At 53.5% G+C, this 17,795-nt stretch overlaps 1 protein-coding gene across 1 annotated transcript; it reads right to left on the reverse strand.

Annotated features, from left to right (window-relative positions):
• Positions 1-256: 256 nt before the first annotated feature.
• Positions 257-11,176, reverse strand: LOC308485417 (neurophysin 2-like). Its single transcript, XM_081021297.1, has 3 exons — positions 10,877-11,176; positions 8,558-8,759; positions 257-393 (listed from the first exon to the last, which is right to left on the reverse strand). The coding sequence occupies exons 1-3, from the start codon at positions 11,039-11,041 to the stop codon at positions 356-358; spliced, it is 405 nt and encodes a 134-aa protein (XP_080877423.1). The 5' UTR covers positions 11,042-11,176; the 3' UTR covers positions 257-355.
• Between the last annotated feature and the right edge of the window lie 6,619 nt (positions 11,177-17,795).

The raw sequence follows: 17,795 nt of genomic DNA on the forward strand, positions 1-17,795 counted from the left end.
GCAAAATAATTACACTCTATTATTCTGACCAACTAAAGCAGGCTAAATTCACTACCAGTGTGGATTTGTGTCCAGAACATAGCTGCAATAAAACACCAGCGTTAAGGGGCCCAAAGTATCCCCACTATGTATTTGAAAATATCAAGCGTTTCCCTGCATATATGACACAGGACAAAACATGCAACACAATGCAATAAAAGACTTTTATTATTTGCTGTGTGTTTACATTTCCGTCTCCAAATTTTTATTTTTTCTTTACGCTATTTAGGATATTCTTTGGATTCTTCTTTTTCTGAGGGCGTTCTGAAATATAAGTTGGAGAGCCAATGTTCTGGGGTCTGCCTCCCCGCAGACTTCAGGGACGCACGCATTCCGCATCTTCGGTGCAGCTCTCTGTGGAAGAAAAAAGTAAACAAATATAAAATTTCCTGTGCTTTAATCTTCTGCCAAGCCTTTTGGGCTGGTCACAAAGTCTCCCCTGGTATTCTTGCAGTGAAGCTGGTAAACTGTGGCCTAGAGGATGTGAACTGTTAGGTGGATTTGTAGCTGTTTGACTAACTGAGCCCCAAAAGGACTCCCCTATGGTTCCTCGCAATCCTGGGAGAAAAGGACAAGTGGGGTGTTGTAGTGGTTGGGAGTTACTCGTGCGTAATCCTGCCCCGTTTGGGCGTTAGGTTACCTGGTTAACCCTTCGGACTGCACAGCCCATCTCAGCATGGCTGCCCTTAGTCACTCGTAGAATCTGTCTGTGGGCGTTTCTTAAACCGCTGCCAACATAAGAGTTGTTTGACACCCAATCGTCTCCGCCTCTCACTGCGCGGGAGTCTCCTGCGCAGGGTGGGCGTGGGTAGCGGGGTGCCTGGGCTCTCCTCACTGACTTCCAGAGAAGAGTCCTGGAGCCCCTCCACCTCCTTGTCCCGTTGCTCTCCTGGATCCCTGGTGTTACACTTATTTCCTTCCCCTTCCCCCAAGCAGAGTCTCCCCCTGGTGCTGGGACCTTCGCCTGCAGAATCAGAGACCCTCTCCTTCTCCCCTGTCTCTGATGTCAGTTCCCTGACAGGTGTTGTCAGGGGTTCAGGAGCAGAGGCAAGGGCAAGGGAGGAAACAGAGAGCGAGGGGGAGGAGGCAGAAGAAAAGATGAGTGATGACGACGACCCGAGATCTCCGAGTCTTTCCAGTGAATCAGAAGATTCACAGAAAGGAGCACCAGTGGCCAGGGCAAGGGGGGAGCCTAGGGGGACACCCCAGGAAGATAGAGCCAGAGGGGACTCAGAGGGGAGCAGTTGGAAATCGGGACCAGCGTCACCGCCAGAGAGCAGGGAAGAGGAAGGGCGCCAGGGATCAAGCGCTGGCAGCTCACAACAGGGGGGAGGGCACGAGTCAGGAGTGGCCACACCTCCATCGGGGAGCGAAGAAACGGTCAGACGGAAGGTGGAAGGTTGGGCGCGCGCGCCAAGTTCAAATGCACAGGAAGGTGGCGCAGTAGGCAGCCCGGAAAGGGAGCCAGGTCCTAAAGCCCGCCGAAAGGAGGGAGAAGAGTCAGGGGGGTCAGCGTCAGAGGAATCCCGGAAGGAAGAGACCCCGGGGGGCAGAGGGACCCAGAGAAGAACAGTCAGGCGGAAAAGGTGGAGCAGGGCTAGGATATTAAGTTGGTGTACAAGGGGCGGAGACTCAGATGGAGCTTCGCCGATCTAACCATGAGACGTAGGGTTGCACGCAGCAGCTTGAGAATGGAAACTGTAACTCAATAAAGACTTTTATTTAATGATCGCTGGCTAGCGTGATCCTCTGTGAGCTAGGATCTGGAAGCAACTCTGACAGTAAGCTCCATCTCATAAATTGTGGGCATCTACAGCCTCGCGGAGAGGAGAGAAAGCGGGTGCCTACTAGCGAGCTCACGAACGGCAGACAACATGACGGCCGAACAGCAGATAGCGGAACTCAGAGAAGCAGTGTCACGACTGAATGCCGAGGCTCTTGCATCCAGGAAGAGAGAGGAGGACGCAGCTGCCGCCTACAGGGATCTCCAGGTCAGGTTGGAAGTGCTTACGAAGCAAGGGCAACTGACACCCAAACCGGAGGGGATTGGGTTGGGGAGACGAACAGGCGGTCTGGTCTCTCACTTCGATGGGAATTTGCAACAGTACCCCAACTTTAGAGCAGATGTAATGTGTGCACTGCAACTGCTGAATAAAGACTTTAGAGATGAGCAAGAGAAGGTGGGATTCATCATGTCCCATTTGCATGGAGATGCTAAAGCATGGCTGCGCAATTTGTGGAGAGATAAGGATCCGGCGCTCCAAAATGCGGATGCCTTTATTAAAGCGATGGATGGGTGCTTTTTATCAAGCATTGACGTGGATCTTGCTCGGCAGGAGATACATGGACTGAAGCAAGGGAGGGCCAGCGTAAGGCAGTACCATGCCCGCTTTTTCGCTTTGGTCAGTGCTCTGGAATGGGACAGAGATTCGGCTCCTGTAAGAGACCTGTTTTGGGAGGGATTGCACGGCTCGGTTAAAGATGAAATTGCGAGGGGGGAGAGACCCCGGACCACGCAGGAGATCGTTCAGAGGGCGCTGGCGGTGGGGGTGCGGCTGGAAGAACGTCCGTGGAGCAGTGGCGAAGGGCGTGGAGGGCGCGAACCAGCCAGGGGCTCCTCCTTCCTTCCCAGAGAAGCAGCGCGTGCGCAATCCACGCCTCCGCCAGGAGGAGGAGCGGAACCTATGGAGGTTGGAGGTGCAAGGGCTCAGTCAGCAGCCAGAGCCCTAGCACCGGCAGCAGTGAAAGCGAAGCCTCCTAGAGGGAACAGGAAGTGTTACATCTGCGATGATCCACAGCATATGGTGAAAGAGTGTCCCCAGAGGCTCCACAAGCACACTGCAGCCTCAGCAATGGTAACTGCAGCAACGCAGCAAGGACAACCACAGCAGGGAAACGACGGAGTCTGGCTGGAGAAAGAGGCACTGGGGCCCAGCCAGACGTGTCAGTGAAGCAGTCCCCAGAGATTTTACAGCCCATGGACCCCCTCCCACCCAAACCAGTAGTGAGGCTCACCGCGTCGCTCCAGCTGCCCAATGGAATCACCATGGACGTGCCAATCACCATTGACTCCGGAAGCAATGCGGACTTTATAGGGCAGGACTTTGTCGACCGGCACGCTATACAGTTGCTGCCTGCCACGCTGCCCCTGCAGGTTGTCACGGTGGATGGCAGGGAGCTGCTAGGGGGGCAAGTGGTGAAGCAGACGCCACCAATGGTGATGCGACTTGGGAATCACAGGGAAATCATCAGCTTCAATGTCACTCACCTATCGGACACGCCCATTGTATTGGGCATGAGTTGGCTGGACAAGCACAGCCCGACGCTGGCTTGGTACCAGAGGCAGCTGACCTTCGGCTCTTCCTTTTGCGCTGAACACTGCATCGTGCCCCGGCAGGAAGGAGAGGAAGAGGAGTCACAGCTGCAGCTAGGCACGCTGCAAGCGGTTCCCCACAAGTACGCAGAATTTTTGGAGGTTTTCTGCGAGAAGGAGGCAGACAGGCTACCCCCCCACAGACCATATGACTGCAAAATTGACCTGCTGCCGGGGGCGGCGCTGCCCAAAGGGAAGCTGTATTCCATGTCTGAGGACGAACTGCAGGAACTCAAAGAGTTCATAGATCATAATTTGGAGCGCGGTTTCATCCGAGAGTCCAAGGCAGCGGGGGGCAGTCCGGTATTCTTTGTTAAGAAGCGGGACACGCCCCAAAAAAGACTTGTAGTGGACTATCGCATCTTGAACAGTGTGACCAAGCCATCGGACTTCCCCATGCCCCGAATCGACGACCTCCTCGCAAAGGTACGGAAGGGCAGCGTGTTCACCAAGTTGGACCTGCGAGGGGCGTACAACCTCATTCGCATGCGGGAAGGAGATGAGTGGAAGACAGCCATGTTCACGCCCCTGGGCACCTACGAATATAGAGTTATGCCTTTTGGATTGCAAAATGGCTCCCACGTTTTTCAAGCTTTCATGCATCACGTGTTGGCGGGGCTCCTCTACAAGACGTGCGTCTGTTTCTTGGATGACATCCTGATCTTTTCGGAATCGCAGCAGGAGCATGACAGACACGTCAAGGAAGTGCTGAGCAGGCTACAGCAACATAGGCTTTACGCCAAGCTGGAGAAGTGCCAATTCGACGTGACGGAGGTGGATTTCCTGGGCTACAAGTTGTCTGATAAAGGGCTCGCCATGGACAGCGCCAAGGTCCGAGCAGTGTTGGATTGGAAAAGCCCACGCAACCGGAAGGAGGTCCAACGGTTTGTCGGCTTCGCGAACTTCTATCGCAAGTTTATCAAAGGCTTTGCGATGCAGACAGCGGCCATCACGGACACGCTCAGCTCCAAGAAAAAGAAGTTCATCTGGACAGAGCAGGCGGAGCAGTCCTTTCAGGCACTCAAGCGTCTCTTCGCGTCGGAAGAGCAGCTGCTTCATGTCAACCCCAGCAGGCCGATGAGGGTGGAGACAGACGCTTCGGACAGAGCCGTGGGAGCAGTCCTGCTGCAGAAAGACCCGCAGGGGGTTTGGAGGCCGGGAGCGTTTTACTCAAGGAAGCTCAGCAAGTCCGAACAGAACTACACCATCTGGGACAGGGAGTTGCTGGCCATTCATGCAGCGTTCAAAGCGTGGAGGCACTTCCTGATCGGCGCCAAGCACACGGTGCAGGTCTGCACGGACCACAAGAATCTAGAGCACTGGCGCACGGCACAGTTCCTGAACCAGAGGCAGATACGTTGGGCTGAGTTCTTTGCGAATTTCGACTTCCGAATAGAGTATGTCCCGGGGGACACCAACATCATGGCGGATGCTCTCTCCCGTAAGCCACAGTATCTGGAGGAGGCAACGCCAGCGGCCGCCATGCACATCTTCGCACCGACAGTGTGGGCGTGCGCGGCGGCAACAGTTGACCTGGATGCGGTGCGACGAGCGTTGCAGGATGACTCCTTCGCGCAAGCAAAGATGGCAGAGGTGCACAGGGGCACAGCAGCGACCGACGAGTTCCAGCTGCGAGATGGTTTGCTCATCCGTAAAGGGGCCATCTACGTGCCGGGAGACGAACTTCGCGCCAAGGTACTGCAGCAGCTGCACGACGCGCCCACTGCCGGGCACTTTGGCAAGGAGAAGACGGTGGAATTAGTAGCCAGAGACTTCTGGTGGCCCGGAATGAGAGGGGAAGTCGCGGACTACGTGGCGAGGTGTGACACCTGCCAGAGGGCCAAACCAGTGCACAGACCGCCGGCCGGACTGCTGGAACCGCTGCAAACTCCGTTCGAACCATGGGAGAGAGTGGCCCTGGACTTTGTCACGGATCTGCCCAGCTCGAGGGGCAAGACGGCTGTGCTGGTGGTGGTGGACTTGTTCTCCAAGATGGCACATTTCATTCCGTGTGCGAAGGTGGCCACGGCGGAACAAACCGCCAAACTGTTCATAGACCATGTGTTCAAGGTTCACGGTCTGCCGCGGTCTATTCTGTCCGACCGAGGGCGACAGTTCATCTCGAACTTCTGGCAGAGGCTGATGGGCTTCCTGAACGTCAAGATCAACCTGGCGTCGGCTAGACACCCGCAGACCAACGGGCAAGCGGAGCGGGTCAATGCCATCATGCAGCAGTACCTGAGATGTTATGCGAATCAACAGCCTGCGACGTGGGTGGATTACCTGCCTCTCGCCGAGTTCGCCTACAACAACACGAAGCACGTGTCCACGGGGGTCACGCCGTTCTTCGCCAACAACGGGAGGCACCCCAGAACCTTCCCGGGACTGGAAAGAATGGGGGAGGGGGAGCCGCAGACAGCAGATGCGTTCGCGTCGGAGTTGCAGGAGGTCCACGATCAGCTGCGGCGGCACCTGGAGCTGGCTAAACACGCATACAAGGTACAAGCGGACAAACACAGAACGGTTGGCGAAGAGATCCATGTGGGAGACTGGGTCTGGTTAGCAGCCCACGCAGTGCCGGCCAGGTCGTTGGCGAAGAAGAAACTAGGGCATAAACAACTGGGGCCCTACCAAGTCGAAGAACAGGTCAACCCGGTGGCTTTCAGGCTGGCTCTTCCGGAGGGTTCCAGAATGCATCCGGTGTTCCACAGATTGGTGCTCACTCCCTACAAGGCACCTCACAGGTTTCAGGAACCAGGAACGGCACCGGGTCCGCTCCGAGAGAGAACCGGGCAAGGGGGAGGGGCACAGGAGGAGCGCATCAACGAAGTCACGGAGATTTTGGACTCCAGATGGGGGGAAGAGGGGGTAGAATACCTTCTCGCCAAGGAGGGCACCCCGGCCAGTGCCAACAGCTGGGTGCCGGGCTACGCTTTAGACGAACCTCTGCTCAAAGAAGAGTTTCATGCCCTCTTCCCACATAGGCCAATGCCAGCAGACTTTTTCGACGACTGGCTTTTCACGCCCACGCTTTCAGCCAGCACGTTCCGGGGGTTCGACTCGGACGAGGAACCGACACGAGACGCCCGTTCCCCGGAGGGGTCACCCTCGGGATCTGCTTCAGAACCCTCGTATTGGTGGGATGATCGACCAGAGGAGCAGTTCCGCAGAAGGTGGCTGGAGGGTCCAGGACGAGCAACGTCTCCAGAAGGCAACGAGGGAGAGACGGACATGGACGTTTTCGGGGACGACCCGGGTTTCGAGCACGGCGGCACAGAGATGGAAGCGGAGGTGACCATCGTCAACGAGAGCAGGGAGGAAGAACCGGAAGACTTCAGATGGCGGCCCGCCACGGGAAGCGAACTGTATCCGACATTCGTCCCCCTGACACGGCAGCACCCAGATCCCGCACCGGAAGGAGGGGAGGGGGGAAGAGGGGGCTTCGAGGGGGGGGATGGATGTCAGGGGTTCAGGAGCAGAGGCAAGGGCAAGGGAGGAAACAGAGAGCGAGGGGGAGGAGGCAGAAGAAAAGATGAGTGATGACGACGACCCGAGATCTCCGAGTCTTTCCAGTGAATCAGAAGATTCACAGAAAGGAGCACCAGTGGCCAGGGCAAGGGGGGAGCCTAGGGGGACACCCCAGGAAGATAGAGCCAGAGGGGACTCAGAGGGGAGCAGTTGGAAATCGGGACCAGCGTCACCGCCAGAGAGCAGGGAAGAGGAAGGGCGCCAGGGATCAAGCGCTGGCAGCTCACAACAGGGGGGAGGGCACGAGTCAGGAGTGGCCACACCTCCATCGGGGAGCGAAGAAACGGTCAGACGGAAGGTGGAAGGTTGGGCGCGCGCGCCAAGTTCAAATGCACAGGAAGGTGGCGCAGTAGGCACCCCGGAAAGGGAGCCAGGTCCTAAAGCCCGCCGAAAGGAGGGAGAAGAGTCAGGGGGGTCAGCGTCAGAGGAATCCCGGAAGGAAGAGACCCCGGGGGGCAGAGGGACCCAGAGAAGAACAGTCAGGCGGAAAAGGTGGAGCAGGGCTAGGATATTAAGTTGGTGTACAAGGGGCGGAGACTCAGATGGAGCTTCGCCGATCTAACCATGAGACGTAGGGTTGCACGCAGCAGCTTGAGAATGGAAACTGTAACTCAATAAAGACTTTTATTTAATGATCGCTGGCTAGCGTGATCCTCTGTGAGCTAGGATCTGGAAGCAACTCTGACAGGTGTCATCAAATTTGCAGATGACACCAAACTGGGAGGGGTAGCTAAAACCTCAGAGAATCAGGACTGAAGATGAGCTTCACAGATTGGAGAACAGGGCCCAAACTTTTTTTAAAAATGAATTTCCATAGGGACAAATGTTAGGTTTCACATGGAGGCAGGAATAACCAGGTGCACAAATATAGGATGGGTGACACCCGGCTTGACTGCAGAACATGTGAAAAGAATAAGAGGTCTTGGGGTCTTAGTAGACCACAAGCTTAGCATGAGAGTATAGTGTGATGCAGCAGCAAAAAAAGTGAATGCTAATCTAAGCTGCTTCAACAGAAGTCTAGTATCCAGGTCCAAGGAAGTAACAGTACCACTATTGTGCCTTGCTCAGACCCAACCTGGATCATTGTGTCCAACTCTGGTCACCACAGTTTAATATTGACAAGCTGGAATGTGTTCAGAAGAGGGCGAACAGGGTGACCAAGGGTCTGGAACCCAAGCCTGATGAGGAATGGTTGAAGGAGTGTTGGGTATGTTTAGCCTGGGGAAGAGAAGACGGAGAGGTGATATGAGCCGTCTTCAAATATCTGGAGGGCTGTCCCATGGAAGACGGAACAAGATTCTTTTCTGCTGCTCCAGGACCCAAAGCAATAGATTGAAATACAAGACAGAAGAGTCTGACTAAACATTAGGAAGAACGTTCTGCTGCTTGGCAGTGGAAGTTTTTAATGGTAAGTCGGATGGCCATCTGTCTTGTATGATCTAGTTGAGATTCCTGCATTGCAGGGGCTGTACTAAATGACCCGTGGTCATGACTTGTTAATGTGTCTTTGCCTTGGCGGTGGTTTTCCACTTGACTTTTCTGACTGACATTCCCCCTCTTCCTCTCTCCAGCACCCCCTCTTGCTGAGCTTCATCTCTCGCACACGGATACCCTTACCGATATTGCAGCATGTGCCTGGCACTGCACATCTCCCGTATTCACCGCACCACTTCCAGCCGGACGTGCAGGGGTCAGGCAGGTCATTTTCCTCCAGGCAGCGCGGAGTTTCCTCGGTGTCAATGAGGCAGCCAAATTCTTCTCCGCAGCAGATGTTGGGGCCAAAACAGTTTCCTTTCATTTCAGGACCACAGGTGATGCACTGAGAGAGAGAGAGAGAGAGAGGGGGGGGGTGGTGCTGAGTTTGAGTCTGGCTACGGCAACGTGACTACAGGTATGCTGAACTAGATGGGTGTTTGGTCTGATCCAGCAGGGCTCACGAAAATCCATCCAGACCAACGTTCCCTGTCCCACAGCACAAGCCGGGTGCTGCCAAGTACCCCACAAGCAGGGGAATCCCTGTCCCTGCCTTGGCTACTGGTATTCAGAGGTATATTGCCTCTGAAGCTGGAGTTTTCATCCAACCATGCTGGCTAACACAGACCTGTCCCCCACGATGGATTTCTCCAATTCCCCTTTCAAAACCATTTGAGGCTACACTCCCATGCATATTGTCCTATCTCTAAACACCATGGGTGACATCCCACTTAACGTTACTCAGGGTAGACACACTGAATTTAATGCACATTATCATGATTATGACAACGTTTATATCCTACCTTTTCTCGAAGGAGTTCAAGGTGGTCACATTGCTCTCCCTCTCCTCATTTCATACAGGCATTGTATTAGTTAATCATTTTATATTTTATATTTCTCACCACATCTACCAGGCAGAGTGATGTGCCTCTCTGTTTTCTATTTAGCAAAGTTCAGAAATGGACTTTCTTTTTACTCCAATCACACCAGGAATCTTCATGTGAACTGAGTGCCAATGTGAACGTTTGGCTCAACAAGCTGATCACAACCAATTAATATGTATTTCTTTAACAAATTTTATATCCCGCTTGATTGTAAGGAAGCCTTTAAGCAATTTGCAAAAAGTATTAAAATCATCTAAATAGAAGAAAAGTGTTTTGAGTAGGTGCTGAAGCTTAAAGTCAGGGATGGGGGACCTGCCGCTCTCTAGCTGGTGTTGCAATGCAGCTCACATCAGACCCCCAGAGAACCTGGCCAAATGCCCCAGAGGATACTGGGAGTTGTAGTCCAACAACATCTGGAGGACCTCAGCATCCCCACCCTTGCTTTGTGCGATAACAGTTGCAATCCTGTACTTACTTACCTGGTTGCAAGTCCTATTGAACTCAATAAGGCTTACTTTTGAGTCGCTATGTCTAGGCCTGCACTGCACTCCCATTTAATTACTGAGGCATTAATTGAGGCCTTTGCAAAGGAATAGTCTTGCAGGAAGGCAGAGTACTTGCTATGCAGCTTGGAAAAGAGCGTTGAAAGGGAGTAAATGCTTCAGTACAAGTGCTGGTATGAAAAATACTTATAAATCTAATCTGCAATGTTTCTAGTGCATGAGCTGTGCACAGAGCATGACCTCATTGCTTCCCTCGAGGGAGGGTTTCACATTGTCCAGCTCACAGATAAATGAAGAGACTGACACATGTCTAACCTATGGGCTAGTGGCAAGCTATGGGCCAAATCTGAACCCCAAGCTACCACACTTGGCTCTGCTAGCCCTGCAAGCTTCTCTAAGGAACAGAAGTACAGAGAAGAGCAGCACTTAGCGCAGGCAACAGAAATGGGCTGGCATGGAAGGTTGAAAGCTGTGCTTCGAGATCCCTGCACCGTTACTAATAGAGGCTTTGCCTCTTTCTGAGATTGTGCCAGAATAAATGTAGGTGCATCATCTTCTTGACAATCTAAGACACAAATTAAAGTCTTTTCTAAGATGCTTACTGTCTTATCTCCCTCTCATATAGACATAGAAATCTACGGCAGCACACACCCCGTGTGTTCAGAACACCTTTAAAGCACCTAAATAATCCTGGGAATTGTAGTTTGTTAAGGGTCCTGGGAATTGTAGCTCTGTGAGGGGTAGACTGCCATTCCCAGGATTTGGGGCGGGTGCGCTTTAAATGTCCTTTAAAGGAAGGGTCGTCTCTGCAGCCTTGAGGGAGCATTCCTTCACTCTTTTGCTACAGTAGTTGCAGCACCTCTCTCTCTTCCATAAGGAGCAGTGCTCCATCCCTGTAGAGCAGAAACAGGTCTGAGAGGCAGAGCAAAGCAGAAAAGGGATTAGGGACACAAAGACACCTTTGGAACAATTCCCCCAGAACCAGCAAAGGAGCAGAAAAGCAGTCTCTTTCGGAGACAGGCGCATCAACTGAGATTTGCAGGGGCATCAACTGAGATCCTCTCTCTCTCTCCTACCGGTCTGTATTCTTTGCGTTCTATGTCTTCTCTCTTTCCGCGCCAATGCCAATTCTGGATGTCTAAGACTGATCTCTTTCCTCCCCGAAGGTAGTTCTGGAAATAGCAAGCCGAAGACAAGGTGAGTAGGCAAAGGACGTAGACTGGAAGAGAGGTCTGAGGCATCCTGGTGGGCTTGCAAATCTTGCTGGCAGGCTGTCTTCCTCTCCTGGCTTCTGCCTCCTGTATCTGCCTCCTTCCTGGACCACCTGCCTCTTTATACCCTTTGTAGCTCCCCTTTGCATCGACGCAACACTTCTATCATCATGACCTCGATGGAGGCCCCGCCCCTCTCACTCTGGCCCCGCCCACTTTCACTCTGGCCCTGCCCCCTCCACTCCCTCCCTCCCTTAACGTCCTCCTCCTCCTCCTCTGCCACAATTGCAGCCACCACAAAACAGCCATACTTCCGGAAGCTCAGGAATCAAGAAGACAAGAAATTTAAAAAAGAATGGGAAATGTTTATAATGTATACACAAAATCATTGTAAACAGGTCAAAACATTAGCAGGATTTTAAATGCACTTGTTGGGTCTTCATTGCGGTGGGTGGAGAAGGGACTGATTTTTCCTCATTTTCAGCCACCTTAGCTTCTCTGTGCAACGTTACTCCAGGGGATGAGTAACTTGCCTTGCAGAAGGAGGAAAGTCTGGAACGGGGATGTCTTGGCGATCTGAGGTGAGATACCCAGGTAGCGGAAGTTGCCCCCAGTTCCGCTCACCCCACAGAGGCAGCCTAAGGTCCCAATAGTTTACTGTGGCAGAAGACAAGGCTTCAGTAAAACAGTTCCAGATGTTGACACATATAGCTTTTGCAGATATATACATACAAGTAGAAAGTACCGTATTTTTCGCCCCATAGGACGCACCGGCCCATAGGACGCATCAAGTTTTTTTGGGGGGAAATAAAGAAAAAAAATTTATTTCCCCCCAGGCGCTTGTGGGGCAGGCAGCGGGGAGAAGCGCTCTTCTCCCCGTCGCCCGCCTTGAGATCAGGTCCGGGGACAGCGGGAAGACGCGCTGCGTCTCCCAGCTGTCCCTGGAGCTTGTGGGGCAGGCAGCAGGGAGAAGCGCTCTTCTCCCCGCCTCCCGTCTTGAGATCAGGTCCGGGGACAGCGGGGGGACACGCTGCGTCTCCCTGCTGTCCCCGGAGCTTGTGGGGCAGGCAGCGGGGAGAAGCGCTCTTCTCCCCGTCGCCCGCCTTCAGATCAGGTCCGGGGACAGCAGGAAGACGCGCTGCGCCTCCCCACTGTCCCTGGAGCTTGCGGGGCTGGTGGCGGGGTCTCCCCGCCGTCAGCCTCCAAACCACTTCGGGAGACAGCGGGATGGCGGCGTTCCCCCTCCCTCTGTCCCCCGACCTTGTGGGGCTGGCGCTGGGGCTCTCCTGAAGCCTGGAGAGCGAGAGGGGTCGGTGCGCACCGACCCCTCTCGCTCTCCAGGCTTCAGTGAAAGCCTGCATTCGCCCCATAGGACGCACACACATTTCCCCTTCATTTTTGGAGGGGAAAAAGTGCGTCCTATAGGCGAAAAATACGGTATCTCTGCTGCTCCAGCAGTTGAAGACGTAACACAGACTCCAAATCAATACTTCCGAACAGACTCCCTCACTTCACAAGCCTGACCCCAACACGCAGCACAAGACCCCGGACACAATGAGCTGATGTGCCAGAATCACTTATATGGATGGCATTGGGCTGTTGCCATAGCAACTGGCTTGGCTGACCATGCGCCTGTTGGCTTATCTCAGTCTTGGGGTGATTTACACTCATGAAGGAAATTAAACCCAACAAAACAGACCACCTCTGCTCTTTATTCCTGCTGGCATGTAACAGGGAAAGTGCTGTTGAAAATGAATTACAGTGGCCCCTTGTTTCTCAAACGCCTTGGTAGTCAAACAACTTGGAACCCAAACACTGCAAACCCGGAAGTAAATGTTCTGGTTTGTGAATCTTTTTCAGAAGCCGAACATCCTCCATTTTGATTGTTATGCTTCCAATTTGAGTGCCACACTTCCATTTTGACTGTTACGCTGGTGTCTGTTTTTGCTATTTATTTTGCGGCTCTGTTTTGTTTTGTTTTTGTGACTGTGTGGAACCCAGTTCAGCTACTGATTGATTGATTGTGTGACTGCAGTACATTGTTTATTGCTTTCATTTTATGGATCAATGGTCTCATTAGATAGTAAAATTCATGTTAAATTGCTGTTTTAGGGGTTGTTTTTAAAAGTTTCTGGAATGGATTAATCCATTTTGCATTAGTTTCTATGGGAAAACAATCCCTCTGGAATGGACTTCCGGAACGGATTAAGTTTGAGAACCAAGGTAGCACTGTATCGGTATCAACAAGCAGGCAGTCATGTAAGAATAAGCCCTGCAGCTAAGTTGGTGCTAAACGTCTTGCTCTGCTTTCCTTTGGACCACATCAGCAAGGCTGAGAGGGGGTCTTGTCATCTGGGCAGGGTCATTATCCACCCTGCCCAGGTTTGCACCCCAAGGAGGTCATTTCAGTGCTGCGAAGGTAGAGGCACACTCCATTGTCTCGCAAGACAGACAGATGCCAACCACTAAAATTTAATAGATACAGAATCTCTTTCCTTGCTTTGTAGAGCAATTGCTTGTCCGTATCAGATTTGTATGGTTCCACAGAGCAGAACCAGTAAAACTTAATAGGTACAGAATCTCTTTCCTTGCTGCATATAGCAATTGCTTGTCCGTATCAGATTTGTATGGTTCCACAGAGCAGAACCAGTAAAATTTAATAGGTACAGAATCTCTTTCCTTGCCGCATATAGCAATTGCTTGTCCGTATCAGATTTGTATGGTTCCACAGAGCAGAAAAGAGGAGGTGTACCTCACAGTGGAACATACCCGTGTCTGGATATTCCCATAGGCAGTGGCGTAGCGTGGGTTGTCAGCACCCAGGGCAAGGCAAGTAATTCGCGCCCCTGCCAGGTAGGGGGAGAGAGCTGTGAGTGCGAGCGCGCCCCCCCAGATGTTGCGCCCGGTGCGGCCGGCCCTCCCTGCACCCCCCCACGCTACACCACTGCCCATAGGCCCTCCCTGCCACACACAAAGAAGAGAGATGTCTGACAACTGACCCCCTTGAGATATCCAGTGCCTAGCTCCCCAATTGCAAGGTAGTGGCAGAGGTTGCTTCTTCTCAGATGTCCCCCCACCCCACCCCTGCAGTGTGGTCCCCCAAAGAAGACATTTCCCAGACCTGACACCAGCAGGGAATGACCTTAGGAACCTGGCATTAATATGCAATTTTGTGCTGACTTCCGGTTGGTCTCCCGGTATGGCAGCCGGGAGCTGTTTCGGCTGAAAGAGCCCCAGTGCTTTGAAGAAGGGCGAGACCACGAGAGCATCATGGTTCTCCCCAAAAAAACCTCTCAGAGGGCCCATGGCTGCCCGGGCAGATTAGCATGGCAGATTCTGTGGACAAAATAAACTGTCAACAAAATAAACAACTACCCGACTTTTAGAAGACATCTGAAGGCAGCCTTGTTAGGGAAGTTTTTAATGTTTGATGTTGTCAGGGGTTCAGGAGCAGAGGCAAGGGCAAGGGAGGAAACGGAGAGCGAGGGGGAGGAGGCAGAAGAAAAGATGAGTGATGACGACGACCCGAGATCTCCGAGTCTTTCCAGTGAATCAGAAGATTCACAGAAAGGAGCACCAGTGGCCAGGGCAAGGGGGGAGCCTAGGGGGACACCCCAGGAGGATAGAGCCAGAGGGGACTCAGAGGGGAGCAGTTGGAAATCGGGACCAGCGTCACCGCCAGAGAGCAGGGAAGAGGAAGGGCGCCAGGGATCGAGCGCTGGCAGCTCACAACAGGGGGGAGGGCACGAGTCAGGAGTGGCCACGCCTCCATCGGGGAGCGAAGAAACGGTCAGACGGAAGGTGGAAGGTTGGGCGCGCGAGCCAAGTTCAAATGCACAGGAAGGTGGCGCAGTAGGCAGCCCGGAAAGGGAGCCAGGTCCTAAAGCCCGCCGAAAGGAGGGAGAAGAGTCAGGGGGGTCAGCGTCAGCGTCAGAGGAATCCCGGAAGGAAGAGACCCCGGGGGGCAGAGGGACCCAGAGAAGAACAGTCAGGCGGAAAAGGTGGAGCAAGGCTAGGATATTAAGTTGGTGTACAAGGGGCGGAGACTCAGATGGAGCTTCGCCGATCTAACCATGAGACGTAGAGTTGCACGCAGCAGCTTGAGAATGGAAACTGTAACTCAATAAAGACTTTTATTTAATGATCGCTGGCTAGCGTGATCCTCTGTGAGCTAGGATCTGGAAGCAGCTCTGACAGTAAGCTCCATCTCTAGATTGTGGGCATCTACGTCCTCGCGGAGAGGAGAGAAAGCGGGTGCCTACTAGCGAGCTCACGAACGGCAGACAACATGACGGCCGAACAGCAGATAGTGGAACTCAGAGAAGCAGTGACACGACTGAATGCCGAGGCTCTTGCATCCAGGAAGAGAGAGGAGGACGCAGCTGCCGCCTACAGGGATCTCCAGGTCAGGTTGGAAGTGCTTACGAAGCAAGGGCAACTGACACCCAAACCGGAGGGGATTGGGTTGGGGAGACGAACAGGCGGTCTGGTCTCTCACTTCGATGGGAATTTGCAACAGTACCCCAACTTTAGAGCAGATGTAATGTGTGCACTGCAACTGCTGAACAAAGACTTTAGAGATGAGCAAGAGAAGGTGGGATTCATCATGTCCCATTTGCATGGAGATGCTAAAGCATGGCTGCGCAATTTGTGGAGAGATAAGGATCCGGCGCTCCAAAATGCGGATGCCTTTATTAAAGCGATGGATGGGTGCTTTTTATCAAGCATTGACGTGGATCTTGCTCGGCAGGAGATACATGGACTGAAGCAAGGGAGGGCCAGCGTAAGGCAGTACCATGCCCGCTTTTTCGCTTTGGTCAGTGCCCTGGAATGGGACAGAGATTCGGCTCCTGTAAGAGACCTGTTTTGGGAGGGATTGCACGGCTCGGTTAAAGATGAAATTGCGAGGGGGGAGAGACCCCGGACCACGCAGGAGATCGTTCAGAGGGCGCTGGCGGTGGGGGTGCGGCTGGAAGGACGTCCGTGGAGCAGGGACGAAGGGCGTGGAGGGCGCGAACCAGCCAGGGGCTCCTCCTTCCTTCCCAGAGAAGCAGCGCGTGCGCAATCCACGCCTCCGCCAGGAGGAGGAGCGGAACCTATGGAGGTTGGAGGTGCAAGGGCTCAGTCAGCAGCCAGAGCCCTAGCACCGGCAGCAGTGAAAGCGAAGCCTCCTAGAGGGAACAGGAAGTGTTACATCTGCGATGATCCACAGCATATGGCGAAAGAGTGTCCCCAGAGGCTCCACAAGCACACTGCAGCCTCAGCAATGGTAACTGCAGCAACGCAGCAAGGACAACCACAGCAGGGAAACGAAGGAGTCTGGTTGGAAGAAGAGGCACTGGGGCCCAGCCAGACATGTCAGTGAAGCAGTCCCCAGAGATTTTACAGCCCATGGACCCCCTCCCGCCCAAACCGGTAGTGAAGCTCACCGCGTCGCTCCAGCTGCCCAATGGAATCACCATGGACGTGCCAATCACCATTGACTCCGGAAGCAATGCGGACTTTATAGGGCAGGACTTTGTCGACCGGCACGCTATACAGTTGCTGCCTGCCACGCTGCCCCTGCAGGTTGTCACGGTGGATGGCAGGGAGCTGCTAGGGGGGCAAGTGGTGAAGCAGACGCCACCAATGGTGATGCGACTTGGGAATCACAGGGAAATCATCAGCTTCAATGTCACTCACCTATCGGACACGCCCATTGTATTGGGCATGAGTTGGCTGGACAAGCACAGCCCGACGCTGGCTTGGTACCAGAGGCAGCTGACCTTCGGCTCTTCCTTTTGCGCTGAACACTGCATCGTGCCCAGGCAGGAAGGAGGGGAAGAGGAGTCACAGCTGCAGCTAGGCACGCTGCAAGCGGTTCCCCACAAGTACGCAGAATTTTTGGAGGTTTTCTGCGAGAAAGAGGCAGACAGGCTACCCCCCCACAGACCATATGACTGCAAAATTGACCTGCTGCCGGGGGCGGCGCTGCCCAAAGGGAAGCTGTATTCCATGTCTGAGGACGAACTGCAGGAACTCAAAGAGTTCATAGATCATAATTTGGAGCGCGGTTTCATCCGAGAGTCCAAGGCAGCGGGGGGCAGTCCGGTATTCTTTGTTAAGAAGCGGGACACGCCCCAAAAAAGACTTGTAGTGGACTTTCGCATCTTGAACAGTGTGACCAAGCCATCGGACTTCCCCATGCCCCGAATCGACGACCTCCTCGCAAAGGTACGGAAGGGCAGAGTGTTCACCAAGTTGGACCTGCGAGGGGCATACAACCTCATTCGCATGCGGGAGGGAGATGAGTGGAAGACAGCCATGTTCACGCCCCTGGGCACCTACGAATATAGAGTTATGCCTTTTGGATTGCAAAATGGCTCCCACGTTTTTCAAGCTTTCATGCATCACGTGTTGGCGGGGCTCCTCTACAAGACGTGCGTCTGTTTCTTGGATGACATCCTGATCTTTTCGGAATCGCAGCAGGAGCATGACAGACACGTCAAGGAAGTGCTGAGCAGGCTACAGCAACATAGGCTTTACGCCAAGCTGGAGAAGTGCCAATTCGACGTGACGGAGGTGGATTTCCTGGGCTACAAGTTGTCTGATAAAGGGCTCGCCATGGACAGCGCCAAGGTCCGAGCAGTGTTGGATTGGAAAAGCCCACGCAACCGGAAGGAGGTCCAACGGTTTGTCGGCTTCGCGAACTTCTATCGCAAGTTTATCAAAGGCTTTGCGATGCAGACAGCGGCCATCACGGACACGCTCAGCTCCAAGAAAAAGAAGTTCATCTGGACAGAGC

This window comes from Podarcis pityusensis, assembly GCF_964106645.2.
Source record: "Podarcis pityusensis genome assembly, chromosome: 9".
NCBI classification, from domain to species: Eukaryota; Metazoa; Chordata; class Lepidosauria; order Squamata; family Lacertidae; genus Podarcis; species Podarcis pityusensis.

What these genes read in the sequence shown, in the direction of transcription:
- LOC308485417 (XM_081021297.1), bottom strand. Translation starts at nt 11,041, where the DNA reads ATGCCTCAGACCTCTCTTCCAGTCTACGTCCTTTGCCTACTCACCTTG. An exon ending in AACGCAAAGAATACAGACCG is followed by an intron (nt 8,760 to 10,876) that starts GTAGGAGAGAGA and finishes TCTCTCTCTCAG; the next exon opens with TGCATCACCTGTGGTCCTGA. An exon ending in AGGCACATGCTGCAATATCG is followed by an intron (nt 394 to 8,557) that starts GTAAGGGTATCC and finishes TTTCTTCCACAG; the next exon opens with AGAGCTGCACCGAAGATGCG.